Here is a 25,362-nt window from a genome sequence, read left to right as displayed (position 1 = left end):
ATTAATACAGCTCTCACTCCCCTCTCACTCTGTTTTATTATAGATTTACCTTTTCATTGTCTGGCTCTCCTCACTATAAGAAGCCCAATTCTGATCTTACATATGTACCTAACAGGACTGTATGCTCATATGTATCACATAATAGACACAAAAATGTTCGTAAGAGCACAACACTGGAAACAGTCCAAATGTTTATCAGTTACTACACATCAATGAAAATGAATAAACTATAGTACATGCAGCAACATGCATGAATCCCAGAAATATAATGTTGACAAAAGGAGCCAGATACAGAATGCGTCATGCCGTTGAAAAAGGCAAAACCAAACTATAATGTTCACATTTGAAATAGTGATTCCCTTTTGGATATGGGTTTTGCTCAGGAGGGTGTCCCAGAGTAGTCTTCTGAGGTTCTTTCTTTTGAGCCAAGGGAGAAATTGGTTGGGTGAAGTCAGTTGTGTCAGATATTGTCTCCTCTGCAAAATCTTCCCTAATTCCCTGGGTGGTCGGTCACTGTCTTCGCTGACCCAACATTAGAGCAATGATATTGTAATTATTACATTTTCCAAGGGAAGGCGTCATTTGGTTTTGGTTTTGGTTTGGTTTTTGTTGTTTTACTTTAAGTATCTTTAACTGGCTGGTATAGAGCTGATGCTCTGGAGACATTTTCTGGTGGAAGGAATGAGCAAATGAAGGAACCTCAAACAAACAAGCCACGGCTTCTGCAGCCCAAGCCTGTGCCCTCTCCCTCATTGCCAGAATTCTAGTGGAGGGCAGAGAGATTAGCTCATATTGTATCTGGAGAGCCAAAGTTTGTTGGCACCTGTTTGTCGTTAGAGAAGAAAAGTCTTAAGACTTTTAGGTAACCTGGTGGTCTCGGAGAGGAGGTAGGATGAGGTTGGACTCCGTAGTTTTGGCAACCATGCAGCTGTAGGAACAAAGCTGCCTCTGCCTTCTTTCCGGTTATGAGTGGCTACAGGGGCGAGGTCATGACGTCATGTATTCAGGGGGCTTCACTATGAATCTTTTCCCACAAGTTTATGGAAGGATCCAATAAAGTTATCTTATACCATTAAAAATCAATTTGCTTTGTGGGGTTTCTTCCCCCGCCACAAAAATTCAGTTAAACCAGAGTGCTATAACTTAACAGAGTACTCTTTTTTCCTTTTCATTTTGAAAATTTCAATAAGCATGAACTTGGAAAGGGTAATAAAATGAGGATAAAGGGAGCTTCCAGAGCAAATTGTGTAGATCTCCTGAAGGAAAATTCCTTCAGAGTTTGTCCTTACTGGAAGGAACTGGCCCTCAGCAATGCTGTAGCTGAGTTCCAGCTGATGAGTTTACATTTCTGTGCCAGGCTTTATTAAGGAACCCAGGCTAGCATCTGTTCACTTTGAAAAGAATTCTGGCAATTCAGCAGTGTCTTAAAATTTTAAACGTATATTTTGATTAACACATTTTTATTGGCACATATATTCTTTTCCTGTTTTGCTAATACTACTGTGAATGTGCCTCTCTAGCTGTGGTGCTCCCATTCAAGTTTCCGAGGTGAAGCTGCTTTCTTTTTCATCGGGGCAGCTCACCGTTTTCCTCCCTGCCGAGGTGAAGGCCATAGGGACCGAGAATGATCACGTCCTGCCTCTGCAAGAGTTGGCCATGAGGAGTCTCCATCACACCTACCACAGTTTTCTTAAAGGTACACAGGACTTTCTCTCTTTCTGCCTCTTACTCAGTGACCTTAGAAATTGTGCTTCGTGCTGCCTGTTGGGGTGTCCGTGTTTGTTATTGTGGTGAAATATACATAACATAAAATTTGCCATTTTAACCAGTTTTAAAATGCTCAGTTCAGTGGCATTAAGCACATTCACATTGTTATGCAATGGGACTTTTTTTCATTTAAAAAAAAAGTTTTAATATTTTATCAACACTGATCCTTCCGCACCAGCCCTAAAGGACCGAGGTTAGAAGTTAAACCATGTGGTTTAAATGGAGGAAATTGGTGTTTGGGCACGTATCTGGGGGAAGTGAGAAGGCTGGCAGAGGCACTTTCTTGAGGAGGGAAAAAAAAATGCCAAAGGCTTATCCTTTTTAAAGCAAAGTTGGGTCCCTTCCAGCAGAGCAGGTTTTCGCCATGCAGCCTCCTCACATCTGAGAAATTACAGACCTAGAGGGGAAGAAATACCAGGAGTTTCAGGCAGTATTGTGGATCTCGGAGATGCTTTAAGAAAGCAGTAGGCAATTTTAATAAGATACGTTCCAAGTGTTTTCAAAACTGCTAAATGTTTAATTTTTGCTTTAAAAAAAAGAATAAAGATCCATTCAAAACATCTCCTATTAACCTTCTAGGAATGCCTAACACAAAGTTATTTTTTAATACTAAAAAAAAACTGTAATTATTCACCTATGGGGAAATTCCATTTTTATAAATGGTTATTGATAAAGTCCAGACAGGTATAAAGGATGATAAGATCATTTGTATTTCCTTCCCAAAGATGACTCAGTAATTTTTTTAGGTTTCACCTCAGTGTGACCCATTTCCCTCTCTGTCTTCTGGATGTTTACCATCCATGGCAATCCAGTGGACACTTGTGCTCAAGATTGCCTGGGCCACTGGGATGTTTTGCTTTAAATGTTTCTCTTGTATAGTTCAGGCCAGGCTGACAAGGAGGCACCCTCTCTATATATAAATGACAGCTTGCAGGAGTGAAACAAGGAGAAGCTTGGTTTCATTCTTTTTCCTTTCCTTTGATTTCTTTGTTTCCCATTTTCATTCTTTTCAGTAAATATAATTTAGCTTGGGTAATGCTAAATGCCCCATCGATTTAGGTAAAATTTAATGAAAGTCAATGTTAGTCTTTGGTGCCAGTCCTTTTTTATTCTCAGTCTCCCATAGAAAGTTTTACAAACCTCTCTGGGTAAATTAATGCCTTTTTAAAAAATCTTTGTTCTTAAAGAATATTTGGTCATATTCTTTTCTTGCTTCTACCTCAGGACAGCTTCTGTTTGCTCTTTTTTTTTTTTTAAAGATTTTATTTATTTATTTGAGAGAGAGAGAATGAGAGACAGAGAGCATGAGAAGGAGGAAGGTCAGAGGGAGAAGCAGACTCCCCGCTGAGCAGGGAGCCCGATGCGGGACTCGATCCCGGGACTCCAGGATCATGACCTGAGCCGAAGGCAGTCGCTTAACCAGCTGAGCCACCCAGGTGCCCCTCTGTTTGCTCTTAAAAGAGTAGATTTAGGTTTTTCTCTTAGTAGCAAAAAAGTTAAAAAAAGCTTTCATTTCCAAATAATTCAGTGCCTATCAGATAACAGTATTTTCAACATGCAATACTTTTTAACTAACTGAACTGACTTAGTAACAAAGAAACATATTTTAAGCGGAGTTGAAGGAAATCTGATTATTTTTTTATGCATGCATGTTTTTTCTCTTGTGTTCCAGATTTGAACTTTCTGTCTCCAATCTCGTTACCCAGAAGTCTCCTGGAGCTGCTGCACTGCCCCCTGGGGCACTGTCACCGGTGTAGTGAGCCCATGTTTACGATTGTCTACCCCAAGCTCTTTCCCTTGAGAGAGACGCCGATGGCAGGGCTGCACCAGGGGTAATCACGCCTAAGTGGGCACCAGGGCTTACACCTGGGCGAGGGGGGAGGGAGGCCATGCATGAAAGTATTGTTAAGTCAGCAGCTGTCAAGGTGCATAGAACGCTTCCTGAGATACAGCTGAACGAAACAAAAGCACATTTTCAGCATCACGAGAAAACTGGACTTCCCTTTATTACTTTTTTGATCATATGCAGAACGGTTTTATTGTATATACTATTTAGAGTAGCTCATTCTTTGTAGGAGCGTTTTCCTGCTATTCCCCTATTCACAATAGGCTTTAGGCAATAAGGAATGTAAGAACAAAATATTTGTTATATAATGGGACCAGCCCAGCCCTTCTATTTAATTGGCGTGGCTAACTGAAAGTGCATGGCTGAACATCGTGTGTGTGTGTGTGTGTGTGTGTGTGTTTCTGTTTTGAATTTCTAACACTTCCAAATGCCATTCTCTTGCCACTCTCTATTTCTTGGCACAGTGCCTTGAATTTGCTAAGAATGTCCACCAAGTAAAAACCCCTATACTGGTAGTTTAAAAAAAGAAAACCAGACAATTAAAATTAGGACATCAAATGAAAAATCCCCCATTGGCACAACCTCAGCACATAGATATTCTAAATTTAGGATTTTCTAAGTTTACATTTTTTAAAGTTAAAAAAAAAACACTCTAACACCTCACTTATCCATCAGCTGGTATTTTGGGTTAGTAACTTTTTCAGATAACTTGTTACCCTATTCAGTGCCAAGAAGCATTTCCTTTGTAAGCATTTTTATAGCATGAGGAGGGAGCCTGGGCGGGGTGCTGAACCTCTCTGAGCCTCAGGATGGGGCTAGAAGAGCCTGCTGGGTGGGGCCATCGTGAGGATTAGCAGACGGTGAAGGTAAAACCTTGACCTATAATGGGTGTTCAACAAACGGTAGTTCCTTCTACTGTCTACCCCACTCCCTTGCAAAACTGCGTTTATCTTGTTCCTACCCTGAATAATCCTGTTTTGTTAGACTTTTCAGTTCCCATTTCCCCTTTCTGTATTTTTAATGTCTCCTGCTTCGTTGTGCCTGCCCACAAGAAGCCTTCTTCCAAACCTTTCTAAATTTGCTAATTCCAGTCCGAGGTGGTCACATCGCCAAATGTGGTGGAATGCCATTTAGAATAGAGTTAAAAGCACTGAGTCAGCGTCTGAGGGTGTCACTCCACGAATAAAAGGAACAGATGAAATCGGCACGGTGCCTAGCGGTCAGGTGCCCACGCCCTGACTCCCACTCCTCCACTGGGAGCCCTTGGGCCAGGCACTTAACATCTCTGAGCTTCAGCCTCTCATTAATAAAGTGAGCATAATAATAATATCTACTTAATAAGGTCATTGTGAGGCTAAATGAGATCAGTCATGGAAAGAGCCCAGGCATGTAATAAATACTAATATTAACTATTGTAATCAATTTTTTTTTGTTCAGAGACTTTTTGAAATTTCTTATGTGTGTGTGTTTAGCAAATGCTCTTCATATCAGTAAGATACCATCCTAGGATAATCTTATCTAATTCATTAAACAATAGTAAAACCCTTATGCATTATTGTATAATTTTCTATTGAAGACGTTTTCTTACTGAAAATATGAAAATGAAGACAATTCCATATGGTCAGGATACTCTATCAGTAGCTGATAAAATTCTGAATACCTATTCAAAAAGTTAGACTCTCTTTTTATCATGGTAATTAATTTGTGAAAATAAAGTAGATCCTTCAAATGAAGTCATTTTTTTGTGTTATCTTTATGTGAAATTTGGGGAATGTATTCAGTATTTGAATATTTTATTTGCTGTTACTTATTTCTCTGCTACAACCTAGAAATTCAGTGTGAATAATCTTATATTGTTTCAGAACATAAATATAATAGTATTAGCTTAATAAAATGAATATATCCAGTACATAGGACTTAGGCAATGCCCATTTGTTGAGCAAAGCCAGAAGTGCCTGTGTTTATACCAAAGATGAAATGCCAAGATATAAACATGGCTTTCTGTGGTGAGTTAATGCTAGGGTTGAAATTGAGAGTTTGTGGCTTTCATTTGGTCCATCAGACTTTGTTCCTTCCCATGTTGCTATGGAGATTGTATTAAAAGCATTGACATCAGTTTCTATCATAGTCTTTAAAGTACTTTCTTTTGTAACTGAAAACCAAATACTTGAATTCAGTAGCTTACTGCTGAATATAAAATCAGCATTTTTTAATATCATAAACTCTAAAAGGTCTTGATAATAATATTTTTAAGTTTTATAATATATTCAGTTTAGTTTGCATTGCTTGTCATAAAATAATACATTGTATCAGCCAATATCTAAATTAATGTGGACATCTGGCATTATTTTAAGAGAACATATTGGATATTCTTCTAAAATACCAAGCCCCGTACAAGTGTTAGTTTCAACCTCAATTTAATACAGAGTGCAGTAAAAAGAAATTATAGTATTTTGCCTAAACAGTAAATACCCAAACCTTCAAATATCCGTAACAGAGAAGAATGACTAGTATATTCGTGATTTTGAATCCTAATAGTCATGGCAAATGTTCATTCCCCAAACTTACGTTCATTTATTAAAATGGAGAACATTAACATAGAGGGTTATTTATTATTATAACAACGTGTCTGGCATCTCCTCACACAATCATGGTTTACACAAGTTCTGTATTTCCCATTAGGAATTCAGGTTACTCAAGGTTTCTCAGACGTATGCATTCGTTTGCTAGGAATGCCGCAACAAAATGCCACAAAACTGGGTGACTTAAATAATAGGATATCTGTTGTCTCACAGTTCTGGAGGTGAGAAGTCTGAAATCAGCATGTTGGCAGGGCCAGTTCCTTCTGAGGGCTGTTGAGGGAAGGGTCTGTTCCAGGCCTCTCTCCTTGGCTTGGAGATGGCCGTCTTCTCTCTGTGTCTTCACATCATCTTCTCTCTCTGTCTGTCTGTATCTACACCTCCCCCGGTTCTAAGGACACCAGGGATACTGCAGTAGGGCCCAACCTACTGACTCGTCCTCAGTTAACTGATTACACCTGCAATGATCCGGACTCCAAATAATGTTACTGTATTACTCTTCTCAGGCTACCATAACAAAATACCATACCTCAGTGGCTCAACCAACAGAAATTCATTCCTAGCAGTTCTGAGGCTGGAAGTCTGAAATCAGGGTGAACGTGGTCAGAGTGTGAAGAGAGCTTTCTTCTTGGTTTGCAGATGGCTGCCCTTTTGCTGCCTCGTGTGGCAGAGAGAGTGTGAGCACACACACACAAGCTTTCTGGTGTCTCTCCTTTTTATAAGGGCACTCATCCCATTACCCCTATCCTCATGACCTCCTCTAAATCTAATTATCTCCAGAAGGCCCCAACTCCAAATACCATCACATTGGAGGTTAGGGCTAGAACATACGAATTTGGGAGGATACAGTTCAACCCATAACAATCTGGTCCAAAAATTCATGTCTTTCTCACATGCAAAATAAATTCATCCCTTCCCAACACCCCCAAAATCCTAACCCATTCCAACATCAACTCATAAGTTCAAAAATCTCATCTCAAAGATCTAAATCAGGTATGGGTAAAACTTGGGTATAATTCATCCCGGAGCAGGACTCCTCTCCAGGTAATGAGCCAAGTTATCTGCCACAATATGTAATGTTTGAACAGGCACAGGATAGACATTCCCATTGCAAAAGGGAGAACATCGGAAGGGAAAAAGGAGGTAATGAGTTCCAAACAAGTCCAAAACCTAGAAGGGCAAATTCCATTAGATTTTTAATGCTTGAGAATCACATTCTTTGGCTAGATGCTCTGTCCTTTGGGCCCACCACAGTGGTGCCTCCTCCCCCCACCCCAGCCTTGGGGGGAGCCCTGCCCTCTAAAACCAAGAAAGTTGCCCCATCCCCGGGCCCATTCTTCCCTTTCCCCGATAGCTCTCTTGCCCCTTTCCTGCTGGGAGAATTCCAGAAGCCTGACAGCCTTTCTTCACTCTGTCCCATCTCTGTCCCCTTCAGTCCAAGCTGTCAGCATTTCTGCTGACATGGTTGATCATGTAAACAGTTGTCCCTTGGTGTTCTCCCCAGAGCAAGCTTTCTCATTATTTATAATATGGATAGGCTGAGAATTTTCCAAATCTTCAAATTCTGCTTCCTTTTTGCATAACAGTTCCCTCAATTTTAGCTCCCTCCTCTACCATTTTACTGTAAGCAGCAAGGAGGAACCAGGCCATTTGCTTTTGCTTAGAAATCTCCTCAGCTAAACATTCAGATCATTGCTTACAAGTTCTGCTTTCCATCCAGCAGAGCACAATTCGGTCAAGTCCTGTGTGCTTTGTAACGAGGGTCATCTTTCAGTTTCTAATAACACACTCCCCTTTTTGCCCAAGACTTCAGCAAACGCACCTTCAACACAGCCTTCTGGTGATGACAATGTATGTATTCTCTAGGACAGTAGAAGCTCTGTCTACAGCTCCCCTTTCCTTTGTGAGCCTCACCAGATACTCTTTAATATCTGCATTTCTACCAACAGTTTCTTCAAGGCAGGATAGGCTTTGTCTACCATGCAGCTCAGAATTCTTCCACCCTCTACCTATTACCCAATTTCGAAGCCACTTCTAGATTTTTAAGTATTTGTTACAGCAGCTTCTCACTTCCCAATAGCTATATCTGTATTAGTTAAGGGTTGTCCAGAAAAACAGAACCTATATCTATATCTGTATATATAGAGATCAATTGATTTTAAGGAATTGACTCACACAGTTGTGGGGGCTGGCAAATCCAAAACCATAGGGCAGCCTGGCAGGCCGGAAATTCAGGAGTTGATGTTGTGATCTTGAGTCCAAATTCTGCAGGGCATGGGCTTGAAACTCAAACAGGTCACTGTCTTAAAGAAAAGTACTTCTACCTCTTTACTTTGTCCTAAGGTCTTCAACTGATTGGGTGAGGCCCACCCACAATATGGAGAAGAATCTGCTTTATTCAAAGCCTACTGAATTAAATGTTAATCGCATCTAAAAACTACTTTGGCAACGGCATCTAGATTGGTGTTTGACCAAACAACCGAGCACCATGGCCCAGCCAAGTTGACAACTAAAATGAATCATCATAGACCTTCAAAGGGTTTCATTTAAATCTCCAGAATGTTTTGGGACAGGAATACAAATGGCCCCAGAATCCCAGTGGTTCTTCGCATACCACTGGGGGAAGGTTTAGCTGTAGCAGATACTACAGTGCACACTCAGATAGTGGTGCCATCGCATCTCTGCTTTTGTACTTTGATGCTAGAATGGAAAGAACTTCCTGCCCTTAGGGGTCAGGAGATCCAGCTTGGAAGCTGAGCTGTGTTATTTCTCTAAGTACTATAAGATAGGCCTGTTATTAGATGGAACCATAAAAAAAATTTTTTTAAATAAAATTTAAAAACTTGAAAACAAGATTAGATCATAGCAATCATGTGCCTTGGCACTTACATGTGGTTCAACCTAATATCATCTCCATTCTATAGGGGCTGGAGGGAGGTGGGACTGAGACCCAGGAATATTAGAACCTGGGCCAAGGTCTCATAGCAGAGCTGGAATTTGAACCCTAGCAGTGTTGCTTCAAATCTGTGTTTCAGATGCTATGCTGCAGTTAGCTACTAATTGAATCACCATATAGCATGAAGAAATGTTGAAGTGGTACTCAAATACAAAATGAAGATATGCTCTAATATTCTGAACAAGATAACTTTTGAAAGATGGGTGTGTGTGCACTAAGAGGTCCAGCAGGATATATATCTAACTCCTAACTATGGTTGTCTTGGGTGGGAGGAATGTGGGGTTATAGGGTAGTCAGGGGGGACTTTAATTTTCAGTTCTATGTACTATAGAATCATTTGAATATTGTTAGAGAGGGTATATTTTTACAAATACACAAAACCAATGATTTGAAAAATATATCTAGATAGATTTTTAAAAAAATCTTTGGCTTAAAACTTTATACAGGTTAAAGAAGAAAAGATTCTTTAGCAAAAATTTTTCAATTTAGTTAAAAATGTTTTTTAGGGGCGCTTGGGTGGCTTAGTTGGTTAAGCATCGGACTCTTGATGTTGGCTCAGGTCATGATCTCAGGATGGTGAGATTGAGCCCCGAGTCAGGCTCCGCATGGGGCGTGGAGCCTGCTTAAGATTCTCTCTCTCCCTCTGCCCCTGCATCCCCCACCTCCCTTTATTTAAAAAAAAAAAAAAAGTTTTAAACAGGTTGCATAGTGTGATCCAATGTTTGTCAAATAGGGGTATGAATATATATATACTATATATAGTAAAACGTGCTTTCAGTGTAAGTGGTTTCATTTTAGTAGAATTGAGTTTTTACAACAAACTGGTATTGCTTTAGAAATTAAAAATATGTTTAATTATTAAAACATTAGTAGACTGGTGGTTTCGTTTTTATTTTTATTTTTTGGGTGGGGACAAAGTGTATCTATTCAATTCATACATTATCATTAAAGCAAAATTAGAAAATACAATTTTGCAAAAGGAAACTATTTCAAATGGAAGTACTACCACTAGAAATGACCATTGGCAATATTTTAGGTTAAAGTAGAATCTCTCTAAATTGACTTCTTAACTAAGAATCCATTGAATCAGATGATTGGTACTCTCTCTATACTGTGGGGTTTTTCTGTTTTTTGGTTGTTTGTTTTTTTTTTTTTTGCTTGTAGTAAGAACATTTAAGCATGAGATCTACCCTCCTAACAAATTTCCAAGGGCACAGTACAATATTATTCAACTATAGGCACTCCATTCCACAGCAGCATTCTAGAACTTGTTCAGTTTGCATAACTGAAACTGGACAGCTCCCATTTCTTCCTCCCCCCAGCCCTTGACAACCCCCATTCTACTCTCTGCTTCTATGAGTTTTGCTTTTTTAGATACCTCATATAAGTGAAATCCTGTCCTTCAGTAGCTGGCTTATTGCACTGAGCCAACATCCTGCAGGTCTGTCCCTGTTGTTGCCTAGGCCAGGACATCCTTCTTTTTTTAAGCCTAAATAATACTCCATTGTATATTTATATCCATGAAGACGTTGTCTTACACTTAAGTTGTTTTCATACCTTGAATATTGTGAATAATACCATAATGAACATGGGCGTGCAGGTATTTCTTTGAGACTCTGATTTCAATTCTTCTGGTTATGTACTGAGAAGTAGGATATCTGGATCATATGATAGTTCTATTTTAATTTTCTGAGGAACTGCCATACAATTTTCCATAGCAGCTGCACCATTTTACACTCCCACCAAGAGTATACACAAGATTCCAGTTTCTCTACATCTTTTCCAACACTTGTTATTTTTTGTTTGTTTGTTTTTTTGGTTGGTTTTTTGTTTTTATAATAGCCATCCTAACAGGTATGAGGTGAGATCTTGTGGTTTTGGTTTGTATTTCCCTGATGATTAGTGATGTTGAGCACCTTTTCATATACCTGTTGGCCATTTGTATGTCTTTGGAGAAATGTCTGTGTAAGTCCTTTGCCCATTTTTAAATCAGAAATTTGTTTTTTGCTATTGAGTTATAGAAGTTTCTTACATTTTAGATATGAACCCATTATCAAATGTGGGGCCATTAAATATTTTTCCCTATTTCCTAAGTTGCTTTTTCCTTTTGTTGATTGTGTCCTTTGCTATGCAGAAGCTTTTTAGTTTGATGTAGTCCCCCTTGCCTATTTTTATGTTTGTTGCTGTGCTTTTGGTGTCCTATCCAAGAAATCATTGCCAAGTCCAATATCAAGGAGATTTCCCCTTATTTATACCACATTTCTTCTAGGAGTTTTATCATTTCAGGTCTTGCATATGTCTTTGGTCCATTTTGAGTTGATCTTTTTATGTACAGTGTAGGATAAAGATCCAGTTTCATTCTTTTGCATGTGGGTGTCCAGTTTCCCACCACCATTTGTTGAAGAGACTGTCCCTTTCCCATTGTGTGTTCTTGGCTTCCTTGTGAAAGATCCGTTGACAGCGTATGTGTGGGTTTATTTCTGGGCTCTGTGTCCTGTTCCATTTGTCTGTGTATATGTCTTTATGCCGATACCATACTGTTTTGATTACTGAAGCTTTGTAAAATATTTTGAAGTCAGGAAGTGAGATGCCTCCAGCCTTGTTCTTTCTCAAGATTTGTTTGGCTATTTGGGATCTTTTGTTGGTTCCCCATGAATTTTAGAATTTTTTTTCTATTCCTGTTTAAAAAATGTCATTGGAGTTACTTCCAGACAGCTCAGAATAACTCACCCACTCGTTTATTAATTTGTCCAGTCAGTCAGCAGATACGCAATGAACCTCCCCTGCAAGCAGGTAGGTAGGTAATGACACCATGGCTTCAGTCCGCTGCTTTCAAGCTCAGAGTTAGAGTTCAGTTTTCTTCAGGAATTCTCCTTGGTCTTTTAGGCCAGAGTGATGACATGAGAGAGCCAGATGCCTGGGTGACTGTTGCGCCTTGGGATAGAGGCCTGTTTGTGAGAGGCATGTAGAACTCTTTGTCTTATGGCTTCCCTCTGTCTTTAGGAACAACTTAGCATTCCCTTCTCCCACGTACTATAGTTTATCTGTAAATAATCTCTGCGGATTCTTATATGGTCAAATCGCTTATGAGATGTTTCTCATTTCCTTACCCTTGCTTTTTATGGCTATTACTTTCTAATGTGAAACAATTAACATCAGTAATACTGACATTATTTGCTCACTTGTGCTTGGGATTTCTGTGTTTCTCTCAGCTTCCAGAAGTCTTCATTGGCACTCTCTTAAGGTGACTTATGAAATTTTGCACAGGCAAAATATTCTTCAAGAAAGGAAGTAAATTGTTCTTAACTGTTTTTTCCTCCTTGTATCACTCAACAATTATGTATTGACCATGTGCTATGTGCCAAACTCAGTACTAGGTCCTGGGGATTCAGCTATGACCAAACCAACTGATACTTCTTTCCCCATACATATTTCACCCCTAACGTTCTAGGGCATGGACCCATCAAGTAAAGAAGCCAATATGTAATATGTAAGCCTCTAGTTCTGCACACAGGATCTTCCCATGAGAGGCAGTCACTGTTAACATAAATATAACAAGCAGTTACATATATGTAACAAGTTACAAATGTAACAAGCACTGTTAACACAAATGTAAATATGTCGTAAGATGATTCTCCCTTAAGTTAATATGTGCGCAGCCTTGGGATGTCATCTGATAAATTCTGTCTAATAAGTATTATTTTTCTTCTGGCTTGAATTTCTGTATGAGTCAAGGCTATGCTTTTTGTTTCTAATCAGGAAACACGTTTGCAAAGAAAATACCATATTTCTTATGATATTTTGGGCTCCAGTATGTGCCAACCACATTGTGATTTTTTTTTTTTTAAGAATAGTGGTATTTCTGTATTTTAAAACTAAGCTGAAATGCTCTTTTTCCTGCCTCGCCTATAAATAAGTTCAGAGATTCTAAAGCAACAAATGTCATGGCTGATGTTCTTTGTAGAATTTACTAGCATCTTTTTCCTAACTATAGAGTTTATTGCTTAGCTCAGAATTTCTCCCCTAAAACTATCATGTCTCTGGTGCCACAGCTCTGGAATTTTAAAGGATCAAACCAGCACACATCCATCCTTAAGGCAGTAGATTTGGTGTACTTGTAACAACTTAGATCATTAATGCAACAATCAGTACAATGGGTTGTTAGATGAATCTCCCAAAAGTAAGTAAGAACACAGAGTTGGGATTTTTTTATAGCACAAATATTACACCTCCACATTACCCACCCTACTCCCTTGAGCATCGTAAGGAGTTAATGATGCCAGTGGGCATGATGCTTCAGTAAGTTAAAAACAAACAAAAAAACATCTTTATGGAGTTGGATTCTTTTGCTTAAAACCTTTTTTTTTAAAAACTCAGTGGCATGAAATATATTGCTTCTATGAATGATTTTCACATAAATATTTTTTTAAAAAAACAAGGAGAGTTAAGTTTGATTAGATGATCCTCAAAAATCCACCTACCATTTAATATCATTTTGTGTCTGAGTTTCATTTCATTTGTGATGTATACAAATATATACCTTCTGGTATAGCAAATTATCTGAAATAGGGTTCTAACCAACTTTAATTTTTTTAAATTAAGGTAATACAATGTATCTAATGACTTAAAATTTATATAGTTTCCTGAATTGAGGAAATCTCAACAGTGTTGCTTGCCTTTTCATTTTCTTATGAGTGTAATTTGTAAAGCAGAAGGTTTTAATTTTGATTGAGTCAAATTTTTCCATTTTAATTTTGTATTTAGTGCTTTTTGTGTCCTAAGTAATCTTTACTTACCCCAAGATCATAAGGATGCTTCCTATTCCATTCCATTGATCTGTGTCTGTCTCTTAGTGCCAAACTGTTGATTCTGTAGTTATATGTTAGGCCTTAATATCAGATAAAGTGATATTTCTACTTTATTCTTCTCTTTCCAGATTGTATCAACTATTCTAGGGCCTCTGCATTTCCATATACATTTTAGAATAAGCTTATCTTTGTCTCAAAAAAAGACCCTTGTGCTGGATTTTGAAAAGAACTGCATTCAATCTATAGATCACCTTGGAGAGAATTAACATCTTTGCTATGTTGATTCTGCCAGTGTATAAATACTATGACTCTCCATTTATTTAGGTACTCTTTTATTTCTCCCATCAGTATTTAATAATTTTCAGCACTCAGGTCCTTAAATGTTCTGTTAAATTTATACCCAAATATTTCACTTTCTTTGTGAGTATAAATGATATTACTATATTTTTAAATTCCAACTTCTATGTGTTCATTATTAGTATGTGGAAATGTGATTTATTTTTGTGTTTTGATCTAATGTGCCTGCAACGTTGTTGAACTTGCTTAAGAGTCTAGGAGTATTTTTTGTAGATCCCTTGTATTTTCTATGTAGACAATCATATCATGCCATCTGAAAGTAGAAATAGTTTTACTTCTCCCCCTTCCAGTCTGTATGCCTTTTAATTCTTTTTCTTGCCTTATTGCAGTGGTTAAAACTTCAAGTACTACGTTGCTTAAGGTGGTGAAAGTAGACATTACTTTAAAGTGTGATATTAACAGTAAGATTTTTTTTGTAGATTCTAATTATCAAACTGAGAAAGATTCCCCTCTGTTCCTAGTTTGCTGAGATCTTTTATCATGAATGGATGTTGTATTTTGTCAAGTGCTTTTTCTGAGTCCACTGATATACACATTTTTTTTCCATTCACCTGTTGAAATGGTGGATGAAATTGATTTTCAAATATTAAACAGCCTTACAAACCCAGAATAACTCCCATTTGATCATGGTGTGTAGTTCTGTTTCTACATTTCTGTATTAATTTAGTTGAGGATTACTTTGTTGAGGTTTTTTGTATCTATGTTCATGAGAGATATGGTCTGTAGTTTTCTGGATTTGTACTCTTTGGCTTTAGAGTCAAAATAATACTGGCCTCATAAAATGAGTTGGGAAGTGTTCCTCCTCTTCTATTTTTCTGCAAGAGATTGTGTAAAAATTCCTCTTAGCTCTTCTTTAAATGTTTGATAGAATTCTCCAGTGGAAATTTCTTTTTTTAATTACAAAGTCAGTTTCTTTAATAGTTATAAGACTATTCAGGCTGGATATTTCATCTCGGTTGAGTGTTGGTAGTCTGTAGTTTTCAAGGAATTCATGTATTCTTCCACAAATTTATGACTATGAAGTTGTTCATAATATGCTCATATTTTTAATGGCTTCAGGATCTATACTGATATCACCTGTTTTATTTCTTATACTAAGAGAGTCTTTCCTCTGTTTATCTTTGTCAGTCTTGCTGAAGATGTATCAATTTTATTGATCTTCTTAATCCTAGTGAAATTTTCAGTTTCATTGATTTCTTTATTATTTCTTCCTTCTGCTTGCTTTGGGTTTACTTTGCCTTTTTGGGGGGGTGGGGGTTAGAGTAGAAGCTCAGATTATTGATTTGAGACCTTTCCTTCTTTTTTACAAGCATTTAAGCACTCTTAAGTTTCTCTCTCAGCACTGCTTTACTATGTCTTAAAATTTTTAATATGTTGTATTTTCATTTTCATTCAGTTCATGTAAATTTTTATATCCTTTGAGACTGCCTCTTTAATCCATGGGAAAGTAGTCATTTGACCCATGGGTCAGAGAAGGTCAAAGAACTGTGTTATTTTATTTCCACATTTGGAGATTTTCCTGTTTTCTTTTTGTTATGGATTTCTAATTTGATTCCATTATGGACAGAGAACATGCTCTGTGATTTTTACTTACTTTCGACTTCCTTCATAAATTGTTCTTCATTCTCTGACTTCCTGATGGAAGCTCAGGTTATTGATTTTAGAGCTTCCTTTCTAATGGATGTGTTTCATGTGCTATGAGCTTCCCTTTAATACTGCTTCTGCTGCATCCCACAATTTTTTGATCAGTTGTATTTCATTTTCATTCAGTTCAAAATATTTTTTTAAAGATTCTTTATTTTATTTTTTTGAGAGAGAGACTGCACACAAGCTGGGGGAGGGGCAGAGGCAGAGGGAGAGAGAAAATCTTAAGCAGACTGCACGGGGCTCAATCCCATGACCCTGAGACCATGGCCTGAGCCGAAATTAAGAGTTGGACACTTAACCAACTGAGCCACCCAAGTACCCCTCAGTTCAGAATATTTTAATTTCTCTGGAGACTTGTTCTTTCACCCATGTATTATTTAGAATTTAATTGTTTAATTTTCAAATATTTGGGGATTTTCCACCTGTCTTTCTATTACTGATTTCTAGTTTAATTCCAGTAGTGCTCTGGTAACAGAGTTTGTATGATTTTCTTTACAATTTTTATGCTGTGATTTTATGTCCTAGAATGTGGTCTGTCTTGCTGAATAATGTTACACGGGAGCTTGAGAAGAATGTGTATTTCTCTGTTGTTGGATAGAGTATCTATAAATGTCAGGTCCGGTTGATTAATGATGTTGAGTTCAACTGTATTTTCTCTTATTTTCTGCTTTCTGGATCTACCAGTTACTTAAAGAGGGGTGTTGAAATCTCCAGCTCTAATAGTGGGTTTGCCTGTTTCTTCTTAGAGTTCTTTCATTTTGTGCTTCAGATGTTTTGATGCTGTTATTAGGTTCATACACATTGCACATTGTTATGTCCTTTTGGAGAATTAACACCGGTATCATGATGTCATGCCCCTCCTTATATCTGATACTTTTTCTTGTCCTGAAGTTCACTTCATCCAAAATGGATATAGCTATTCCATCTTTCTTTTGATTAGTGTTAACATGCTTTATCTTCCCCCTCCCTTTACTCTTAACCTGTCCGCATCTATATGTCTGAAGTGGGTTTCTTGTCCACAGCATATAGTTGGGTCTCATTTTTTCATCCACTGATATAGTCTCTGTCTTTTAATTGGTATAGTTAGACAATTCAAATTTAAAGTGATTATTGATTTAGTTGGATTAATTCTACTATGTTTATAATTGTTTTCTATTTTTTATATTTGTTCTTCATTTCCCACCCACCCCCCCATTTTCTGCCCACTCTGGTTTTAATTGAGCATTTTACATGATTCCATTTTATCTCCTCTCTTAGCATACCAATTATACTCCTTTTTCAAAAATGTATAGTTGTTTCCATAGAGTTTGCAATATACATTTTTTCACTAAAGCCCATCTTCAGAGGACACTATATTATTCAATGTGTAGTACAGGTGTCTTGTAACAGAACATTCCACATTCCACCCTGTCATCCTTTATGAAATTGCTGTCGTTCATGTCACTATCCATCTGCGGTACTCATACTATACGTTGCTGCCCTTATTACTTTAAGCAAATTATACTTTAGATCAATTGAAAATTAGAAAAAGAAAGTATTTTATGTTACCTTTATTCCTTCTCCAGTAGGCTTCCTGGTTTTTTTTAGATCTAAGTTCTGACCTATATCGTTTTCCTCCTCACTGAAGAACTCTTTCCAACCTTTCTTGCAGGGCAAATCTGCCTGGTAATGAATTTTCCTCAGTTTTATCATTTTGTCTGAAAAACTCTTTATACTCCTTTACTTTTGAAGGATAATTTTACTGGGTATAGAATTCTAAGGTAGTGATTTTTTTTTTCCTTTGAGCACACTAAATATTTTACTCCACTCTTTTCTTGCTTGCATGCTCTCTAGTAAGTCCACTGTAGTTCATACACTTGTTCTTCTATAGGTATGGGTTGTTTTTTTTCTCCCTCTGATTTTTTGAAAATGTCCTTTTTCTTTTTTTCTAGTTTGAATATGATATGCCTATGTGTTGTTTTGAGGTTGTTTTGTTTTTGATATTTATCCTGCTCAGTGCTGTTACACTACTGGATCTGTTACTAATTTTATAAAGTTCTTCACCATTACTACTTCAAGTTTCTTTTCTTTTTGTCCTTCTCCTTCTGGTATGCTAATTATGCATATGTTGCACCTTTAGAAATTGTCCCCAAGATCTTGGATTTTCTGTTCTACTTTTCAAAATTCTCTGTCTGTTAATACCAACATCTGTGTCATACCTGGCTCTGGTTCTGAAGTTTTGTCTATTCAACATGTGCTTTTTCTTGCCTTATGTCATGTCTGTAATTTTTTGTTGAAAGTGAGACATGTTGTATTGGGTAAAAAGAACTGAGGTAAATAGTTATTTTCGTGTGAAATTTTATATTAATCAGGCTAGGAGTTGGGCTGTGTCTCACATTTGCTGAAGGTGTAGGTGCCAGAGGCTTCAAATGCAAGTTCTTTTAAGGTGTCCTTGTTTTAGTCTCCTCACTTGACTTTGGGCTGCCCTGTGCACTCCTCAGACAGTCAGCATGTTGCAGGTGTTTTATCTGTAATCCACTGTTCTTATGCTGGGAACCATTGCTCCAGTGCTAAGGTGTGAGGTAAGGAAGCATTCTGAAACTTTATGACTATATCTCAGTATTTTAGTGGGCCTGTATATCTGGGCTGTAACTTTCACAAGTCTCTCTCGTGTTTCATAGCTTGCTTTTCCCCCTTAGGTGATATGGGTAGACTAGAGGGGGCTGGAGTAGGAACAGTGCCCTTCTCCAGCTGGGACAAGGCTCTGATAAACTCTTTTCCTCTGGAGAGCAGTCCTTTGTTCTGGATGATGCTCTGGGCATATTACACAGTAACTACTTCTTCCCTCCTCCTGACTGAGCTGCGAAGGTTTTTTTTTTTTTTTACCATGACAGCCTATAGGGTTTCTGTAGGTAAAACCCAAGAATGTGTGGGACAATGCTAAGATTGCAGCCCCAGTACTGTCTGATTCCCAGGCTAGCCCACATTTAGCCTCCATCAGTTCTAGTGTGTTCTGTCCAGGTGAGCAAATCTCAGCTGTGACTCTCCAGATTCACCTGTCTCTCCAGACTTTGAGGTTGCTCTTTGCCCTACACCCTCAACTCCCTGGTGGCTGAAAGGAAAGCTGTTGATTTTCAATTTGTTCAGCTTGTTCTTGTATGAACAGGAGGGACGACTTCTACACTCTTTATCAGGGATGAAACCTCATGTGTCCTCTGTATAATTTTAGTCCTTTCCAAATTGTTGAAGTATGTTTTATAGCCAAGGATACAGTCTATCCTGGTGAATGTCCCATGGACATTTTTGGGGGGTGGGAAAGTGTATTCTGCTGTTGTTGGGCGGAGTGTTCTATATACATCAATTAGATTCTTTGGTTCAATTGAGTTGTTTGGTTTTTCTGTACCTTTGCTGATTTTCTGTCTGCTAGTTCTGCCAGTTGCTAAGAGTGGGATGTTGAAGTATCCACTCTAATTGTGGATTTGTCTATTTCTCCTTTCAGTGCTCTTATTTTTTAAACAGCTTTAATGAGATGATTCACATGTCATACTGTTTAAAGTATACAATTCAGCAGTTTTTACTATATTCATGGATATGTGCAGCCAGCAGCACAGTCCATTTTTTTTTTTTTAAGATTTTATTTATTCATTTGAGAGACAATGAGATAGAGAGAGAGCATGAGAGGGGGGAAGGTCAGAGGGAGAAGCAGACTCCCTGCCGAGCAGGGAGCCGGATGCGGGACTCGATCCCGGGACTTGAGGATCATGACCCGAGCCGAAGGCAGTCGCTTAACCAACTGAGCCACCCAGGCGCCCAGCACAGTCCATTTTAAAATATTTTTCTCACCCTACAAAAAACCTTGTACGCTCGAGCTATCACTCTCAATCCCCCCATACCCAGCATGAAGCAAGTACTTACTTTGCCTCTAGAGATTTCTCTGTCCTGGTCCTTTGGCTAGGGGGAAAAAGGCTTTTCTTGGAGATTTTTTTTTTTTTTTAACCTGTGCCTGTTGGTGGTTCTGGGTTTCTACAAGCATCCTATCTAGCTTATCAGGGAGGCAGTAAGAAAACCTAGGGAACTCACCACTGCTGTGTTGCCCCTCAAGTCCCAAGGTCCCTAAGCTGTCCACCTTTTTTCTATTCTTCAGAGCCTTCCTATACTTGTTTGTTGTGTTATGGCCAGTTTATTGTGTTTTAATGTAAGAGGAAGGACCTGGAAGAACTGGACTACTCCATCTTGGCAGAACCAAAAGTCCCCACCCAAATACATTTTGCCCCGAAAATCCAAAGGGACCCACAGTGTGTGTCTGTTTCTTCATAGTGCAGTTTCAGATGTCACTCTTCTGAAACTTTACCAATGCAGCAGACACCTGACCTTTCAGAGGATTTGGAGGATTTCTCTCTCATCTCTAGTAGGCATGTGTCATACTAAGTATCAAGTGTGTGTGCCACTTCCCCTCATCTATACATACTTTTGTGTCTTGGTGAAGGAAATGCCTTCCTCGCTCTCCCAAAGATTTTCAGGAGGTGGCTGAGCAAGCTGCACCACATTGGATCCACTTCAAAGTTCCCATTTCTCTAAATCTTTGATCTCTTCCCTCTAGAGTGTGCAGTGGGAGTTTCAGCATCGCTGTCCCCTTGCCTGTAGGCCTTTACTGACTCAGGACTTCTGTCAACCATAACAGGTGCTCAGGCTAACACGTTAAATCCTGAGGCATATGTGAACACTCTCGTTGGCCTGATCCAACCTTAGATTTAGTCTTGCTGGCTAATTTACTTAGAATCCATTTGCATGCTTGCTCTCCAGGCTCCTGCTAATAAAATTTGGCAAGATCCTGCCACTTCTTGATGTATATTCTCTCCCCCAGTAGCAGGCCTTGCAATGAATTCTCTGGATCGTGCTGGGATTTTACACCTTTTGTGGCCCTAGAGACAGTGACTGTTGTTGGTGGTGGGCTCTGAAGAGAATAGGCATTTCCTTTTTAGGTGAACACCCCAGATGAAGTCAATGAAATATTGTTATGCAAGGAAATGCTTGTTGTGTCAGAAGGTAAGAAAGGCTATTTCTGATGTGAAGAAATGTTTAGAGATATTAGAAGTTCAAGGTTCTTAGCTTTGTGTCTGGACAGAGCTGTCAATTTCAAGTCTCAAGGTCCTACCCCTTCCCAGCCAGCACCTTTACCTTAGTATAAGAGACTCCACATAAAGGTACTCTTACCCGGATGGCATGGGTTCTGCACGCTGTATGTTCAGGCTTCAGACATGTCTGTCGCATAGCTTCACAAAATAATTCCTTTAGAGCCACCACAGAAATGTTGACTCTCTACCTATGGCTTGAGTTGAGAGTTCAAGCCACTGTGCTTAATTGGGGGTGGGGATGGAGATGGGGGCGGGGGAGCGATCATCTCATTAGCCGTCAGCAGAAACCATCTCATGCACAATCTCTGAATTCACTGTGATGCCGTAACAATCAAGTACCACAGCCGCTTGACCTCCCAGCGCCTTACCCTCCCTTGGCAGTCTGCTTAAGTGATACTCTGAGTGTTCGTGATGCCACACCATACTGCATGCTAGCAGTGTCCCATTTTTCCCCAGTAAGAAGGCCATTCATGCACTGACCAACCCAATTCCAGAATTCCATCTGGATGGACTGTTTTCTTAGGCCCCTTCTTGTAACACTTACTAAATCAGTTGGGAAACTAGCTGGAAAACACACATTAGCTGGGATTTTGAAGAGAAAAGAATGGAGAGGGACTATTTGCAGAAGCTGAGGCAGGATTCAGAGCACCCACAAGGATGATAAAGCCCCTGGAAACTTACAACAGTAAAAAGCTTTACCATCCTTATCCTCTAGGCCTGAAGGACAAGGGGCTCTGGAGGCTGCTGAGAACCAGAGCCAACAGAAGGACTGCCCAGTAGGAGCTCTAGTCAGAGAAGTAGAGATGGAGTACAAATTCTCAATCTTTCCACAAAAGCAAAGAGAAAACCAGCAAAAATGGTCACAATCAAATTTTCCAGAACTCTGGAAATTAACAAAAGCCTTAAACAGCAATCTGGCATGCATTTACTCAAGAAAGAGTGGTGAAATCTCAGAACAGAGACCTTTGTGTTATGATAAGCTCTCATAGCCCCATCTTGTAGTCTTAACCTTGAAAAGTCAGAATCTGCAATCACAGGTAAAACCAGACTTCTGGCAGCAACTGAAAGGGGGCAGAAGGGGGCTAGGGCTTCTTCAAAGGTCCATGGCCAGAGAGCACTGTCCTTGTCCTATCTGGTGGTTCACTGACAGCCTATCTTTATTTGACTTCAGTCAAAGCTCACCAATGTAAAAAGCCTCTTCTCTGAGGGTGTTTGTCAAAAATTGTCAAACCAATTATAGGCAACTGCTTCACATCACAGCTGCCGGAGGCAGTGAAGAACTGTTGGGGCCAAAAATAGACTAACCATAAAGCTGAAAAGGGGAATTGGGGAAATGAGGGTTCTGTAGGGGCTTTAAGAAGCACTAACATATCCCTGGGAGTCTGGGTGGCCATATGCATGCATACGGGGGTGAGCATGCTCAGGGAAAAGCCAGGAAGGCCCTGAGCTCTTGCTGATGTTGCGGCCCTTTGCAGGCAGGAAGGCAGGGTGGGCACCACCCAGCTGGGTACTGAAGTGTTACTGGAGCCATACAAGAAGGGCCACCCAGGGGAGTGTTATCCTCCCAGCCAAACCTAGCTGGAAGCCAACTGGTAAGGGAATCCAGGATTGACCCAGAAATATAAGACAAAAGTATCCACAGAGGTAGGGCTAGCTCTTGCCTTGAAGGCATTTATCAATCAAGATGAAAATGGTAGCAAACCTTCTTTTGGAAGACTGTCAGAGCGAGCCCAGGGAAAAGTAAATCAAAACCCACAGAGAAACAAAATGCCCAGTGGTTGCCAGAGACTCGGTGGGGAGCGGGTTGAGGAGGGGGGTGGCAATTGGCTGCAAATGACAACAAGGGACTTTGGGGAATAAAAAATATTTCCTATCTTGATTTTGGTGTTAAATAATTGCATATTTTTCAAATCTCATTCAACTGTGTACTTAAAGCAGGTGAATTTTCTTGTATGTTTGTAATGTTAATATACCTCAATTAACTAGACTTTAAAAAGAGGAAGAAAAGATTGGGACGCCTGGGTGGCTCAGTCGGTTAAGCGTCTGCCTTCGGCTCAGGTCATGATCCCAGAGTCCTGGGATCGAGTCCCGCATCGGGCTCCCTGCTCCGCGGGGAGCCTACTTCTCCCTCTGCCTCTGTCTCTCATGAATAAATAAATAAAATCTTTAAAAAAAAAAAAAAAGAGGAAGAAAAGAAAAATATTCAGCTTTTCTCTCTTCCTGCCCTTCATCCTCTGCTGACCTAATCTGGTCAAAAACCAGCCATCAGGCTGCTTTCCTAATAGGATCTGTAGAGGTGACCTTCTTGGGCAACAGAGAAAGGCAAAGACTGGATTAAGGGGTGGGGAAACAGAAGACAATCAGCACAGGAGGTCTTGTGGAAAACAACAGTAAACTCTTTTCTCCTCGCCAGAGGATAGGACTTCTGGTGGGAAAACCAGGCCTCTCATAGCTGGAGCTGTCCAGAGTGGGTCAGAGGGCTCATGACTTGTATGGAAAGGTGCCAAATGGGAGTTTGAGATGGGATTCCTCCGCTATCTGGGAAGAAGACCCTCAAATTCTCTTACTGAGATTCTGAAATTACCTCTACAAACAATCCTGTGCTGGATAAAGTCCTTAAAATCATGTTGTTGTTGTTTTTTTAAGTTCTTCAATAATATTAAGTGTTCTCGCTAAACTGGTGATGTTTTCTGTGATGTGATTTTTAATAATGTATTTCAAATTCTATTATTGCATTGTTGGTTCTAATAAGCGGAATTCAGACCATAACATGGAAAAAGCTTATTTTTTTTTCCTTAGCTGCCCACTTGGGGGATATTATGTCATTTGAAAACCGCTAACAAAATGAGTCCACGCATACCTCACCTGATTCCAGTGCTCAATTTTAAAAGGAAATTTACATTTCTGTGGTGTACTTTTTTTTGGCCATGCTTAATCCTTTAACAAAGAAAACGACTGCCTCTGATGGAAAGAATCCGGAGACTGGAACCGCGGCCTCACAGTGTTCTCTCCCTTTTCTCCCCTTCCAGGAGGACACCAGTTAGTTTTGTGGCTTACTGCTGCTCCGCCCAGTGCCTGCAGACGTTTGACCTACTGAGTTGATAAACACTCAAGAGCCTCAGGAGTTTTGCCAACTTGACACTGCAGTGGCCTGCATATCGCACACTGTTTGTGTGGCAGAGGGACGGGACAGTCCAGCCTAGCGGAACAGGCCCTCACATCCTGTCCTGTCGAGGGCGGGGGGCGGGGGGGGGACTGCAGAACTCTCTGGAAATGTCATGAGTGAGCTTCAGAGCTGACATGCCTTCCCCCTTCCCCCCCAAGTTGGAATATATCCTCCCACAAATTAAGGACCCTTTGTCTTCTGTGTTTTTCTTTTCATGTGAGTGTGTCTCATAAGCAAACTATTAAGTGTGATGTGCCTCCCCAAATCTTGAAAGCCAAGTTTCTGTTTCCTGAAGAACTCTAATTTGATAACAGAGCCAAATTAACTTTTGAACACATATACCTTCAAGATACTTTTATTCTTTTCCTCTCTTTTTTTTATCCAAGGAATTATTTCCCCCAGAGATTATCCTCCCATGTTTTTGCCAAAGTTCAGCAAACTCTATGGCCTCCATAATATTGAATAACAGGCCCTCGGATGGGGTGGGGGGGGGTCAGGGTGGGGGGAGCCTGAGTTGGCAGCCAAGTTAGACTCGAGTGGAGGCCCTGCTAGGGCCCTAACATACACCCTCCAGAAAGTTACAACCCTGTTTGTAAGTTTTGCAGCACATTAAGAGAGCTTTGTGAGGGTTTTTAAATATAAAAATGTAGATGATAAATGAAATACACTCTTATTTTGAAAGGCTATTTCAAAATGATTTTTTTTTTTATATGAGAAGAGTTAGAGGAATATTTGAGGCTTTACAAGATCTGATCTTCTTTCTAGATTTAAACATTTTTCTGGCTAATGAGAAAGGGAGAGATAAAACACATCAAAATATGTCCTCCGGTGCTTCTTCCTAGATGCGCTTATGATTAAATTTATATTAACTTTGAAATATTTTTGTTACATGTGAAAAACAGGCCCCAGCTACTTCTGCTCCCAGTTTTTCACCAGGTGATTCTCAGTACAACCTGTGCACATTTATTTAAATACCTGGTGCATTAGATTATCTTCATTTTGACCCTAGATTTCTTATGTACGTAACACACTATTGTCCAGATACCACTGAGAAAATACAGAAAAATTGCAGGTCCAAATTGAGCCTTGGACTTTAAAAAAAAAAAAACAAAAAAACCATAA

General features: G+C 39.4%; 1 protein-coding gene across 6 annotated transcripts in view; it reads left to right on the top strand.

The window, feature by feature from the left end:
* Nucleotides 1-24,427, top strand: part of LRRC28 (leucine rich repeat containing 28) — a 157,123-nt gene extending 132,696 nt beyond the window's left edge. For all 6 annotated transcript variants that reach the window (XM_081831575.1, XM_031033521.2, XM_031033522.2 and 3 more), the window contains 3 exons: nt 1,521-1,696; nt 3,440-3,599; nt 24,104-24,427. In XM_081831575.1, coding sequence (XP_081687701.1) covers nt 1,521-1,696; nt 3,440-3,599; nt 24,104-24,176 — 409 coding nt within the window. In that variant the 3' untranslated portion in view covers nt 24,177-24,427. The remainder of the gene's footprint in view (nt 1-1,520; nt 1,697-3,439; nt 3,600-24,103) is intronic.
* Nucleotides 24,428-25,362: the final 935 nt, after the last annotated feature.

Source organism: Leptonychotes weddellii, chromosome 9 (genome assembly GCF_054177405.1).
Source record: "Leptonychotes weddellii isolate Sample4059 chromosome 9, ASM5417740v2, whole genome shotgun sequence".
NCBI lineage: Eukaryota > Metazoa > Chordata > Mammalia > Carnivora > Phocidae > Leptonychotes > Leptonychotes weddellii.
The sequence above is the reverse complement of the archived record's forward strand: the minus strand, read 5'-3'. Positions and strand labels throughout refer to the sequence as shown.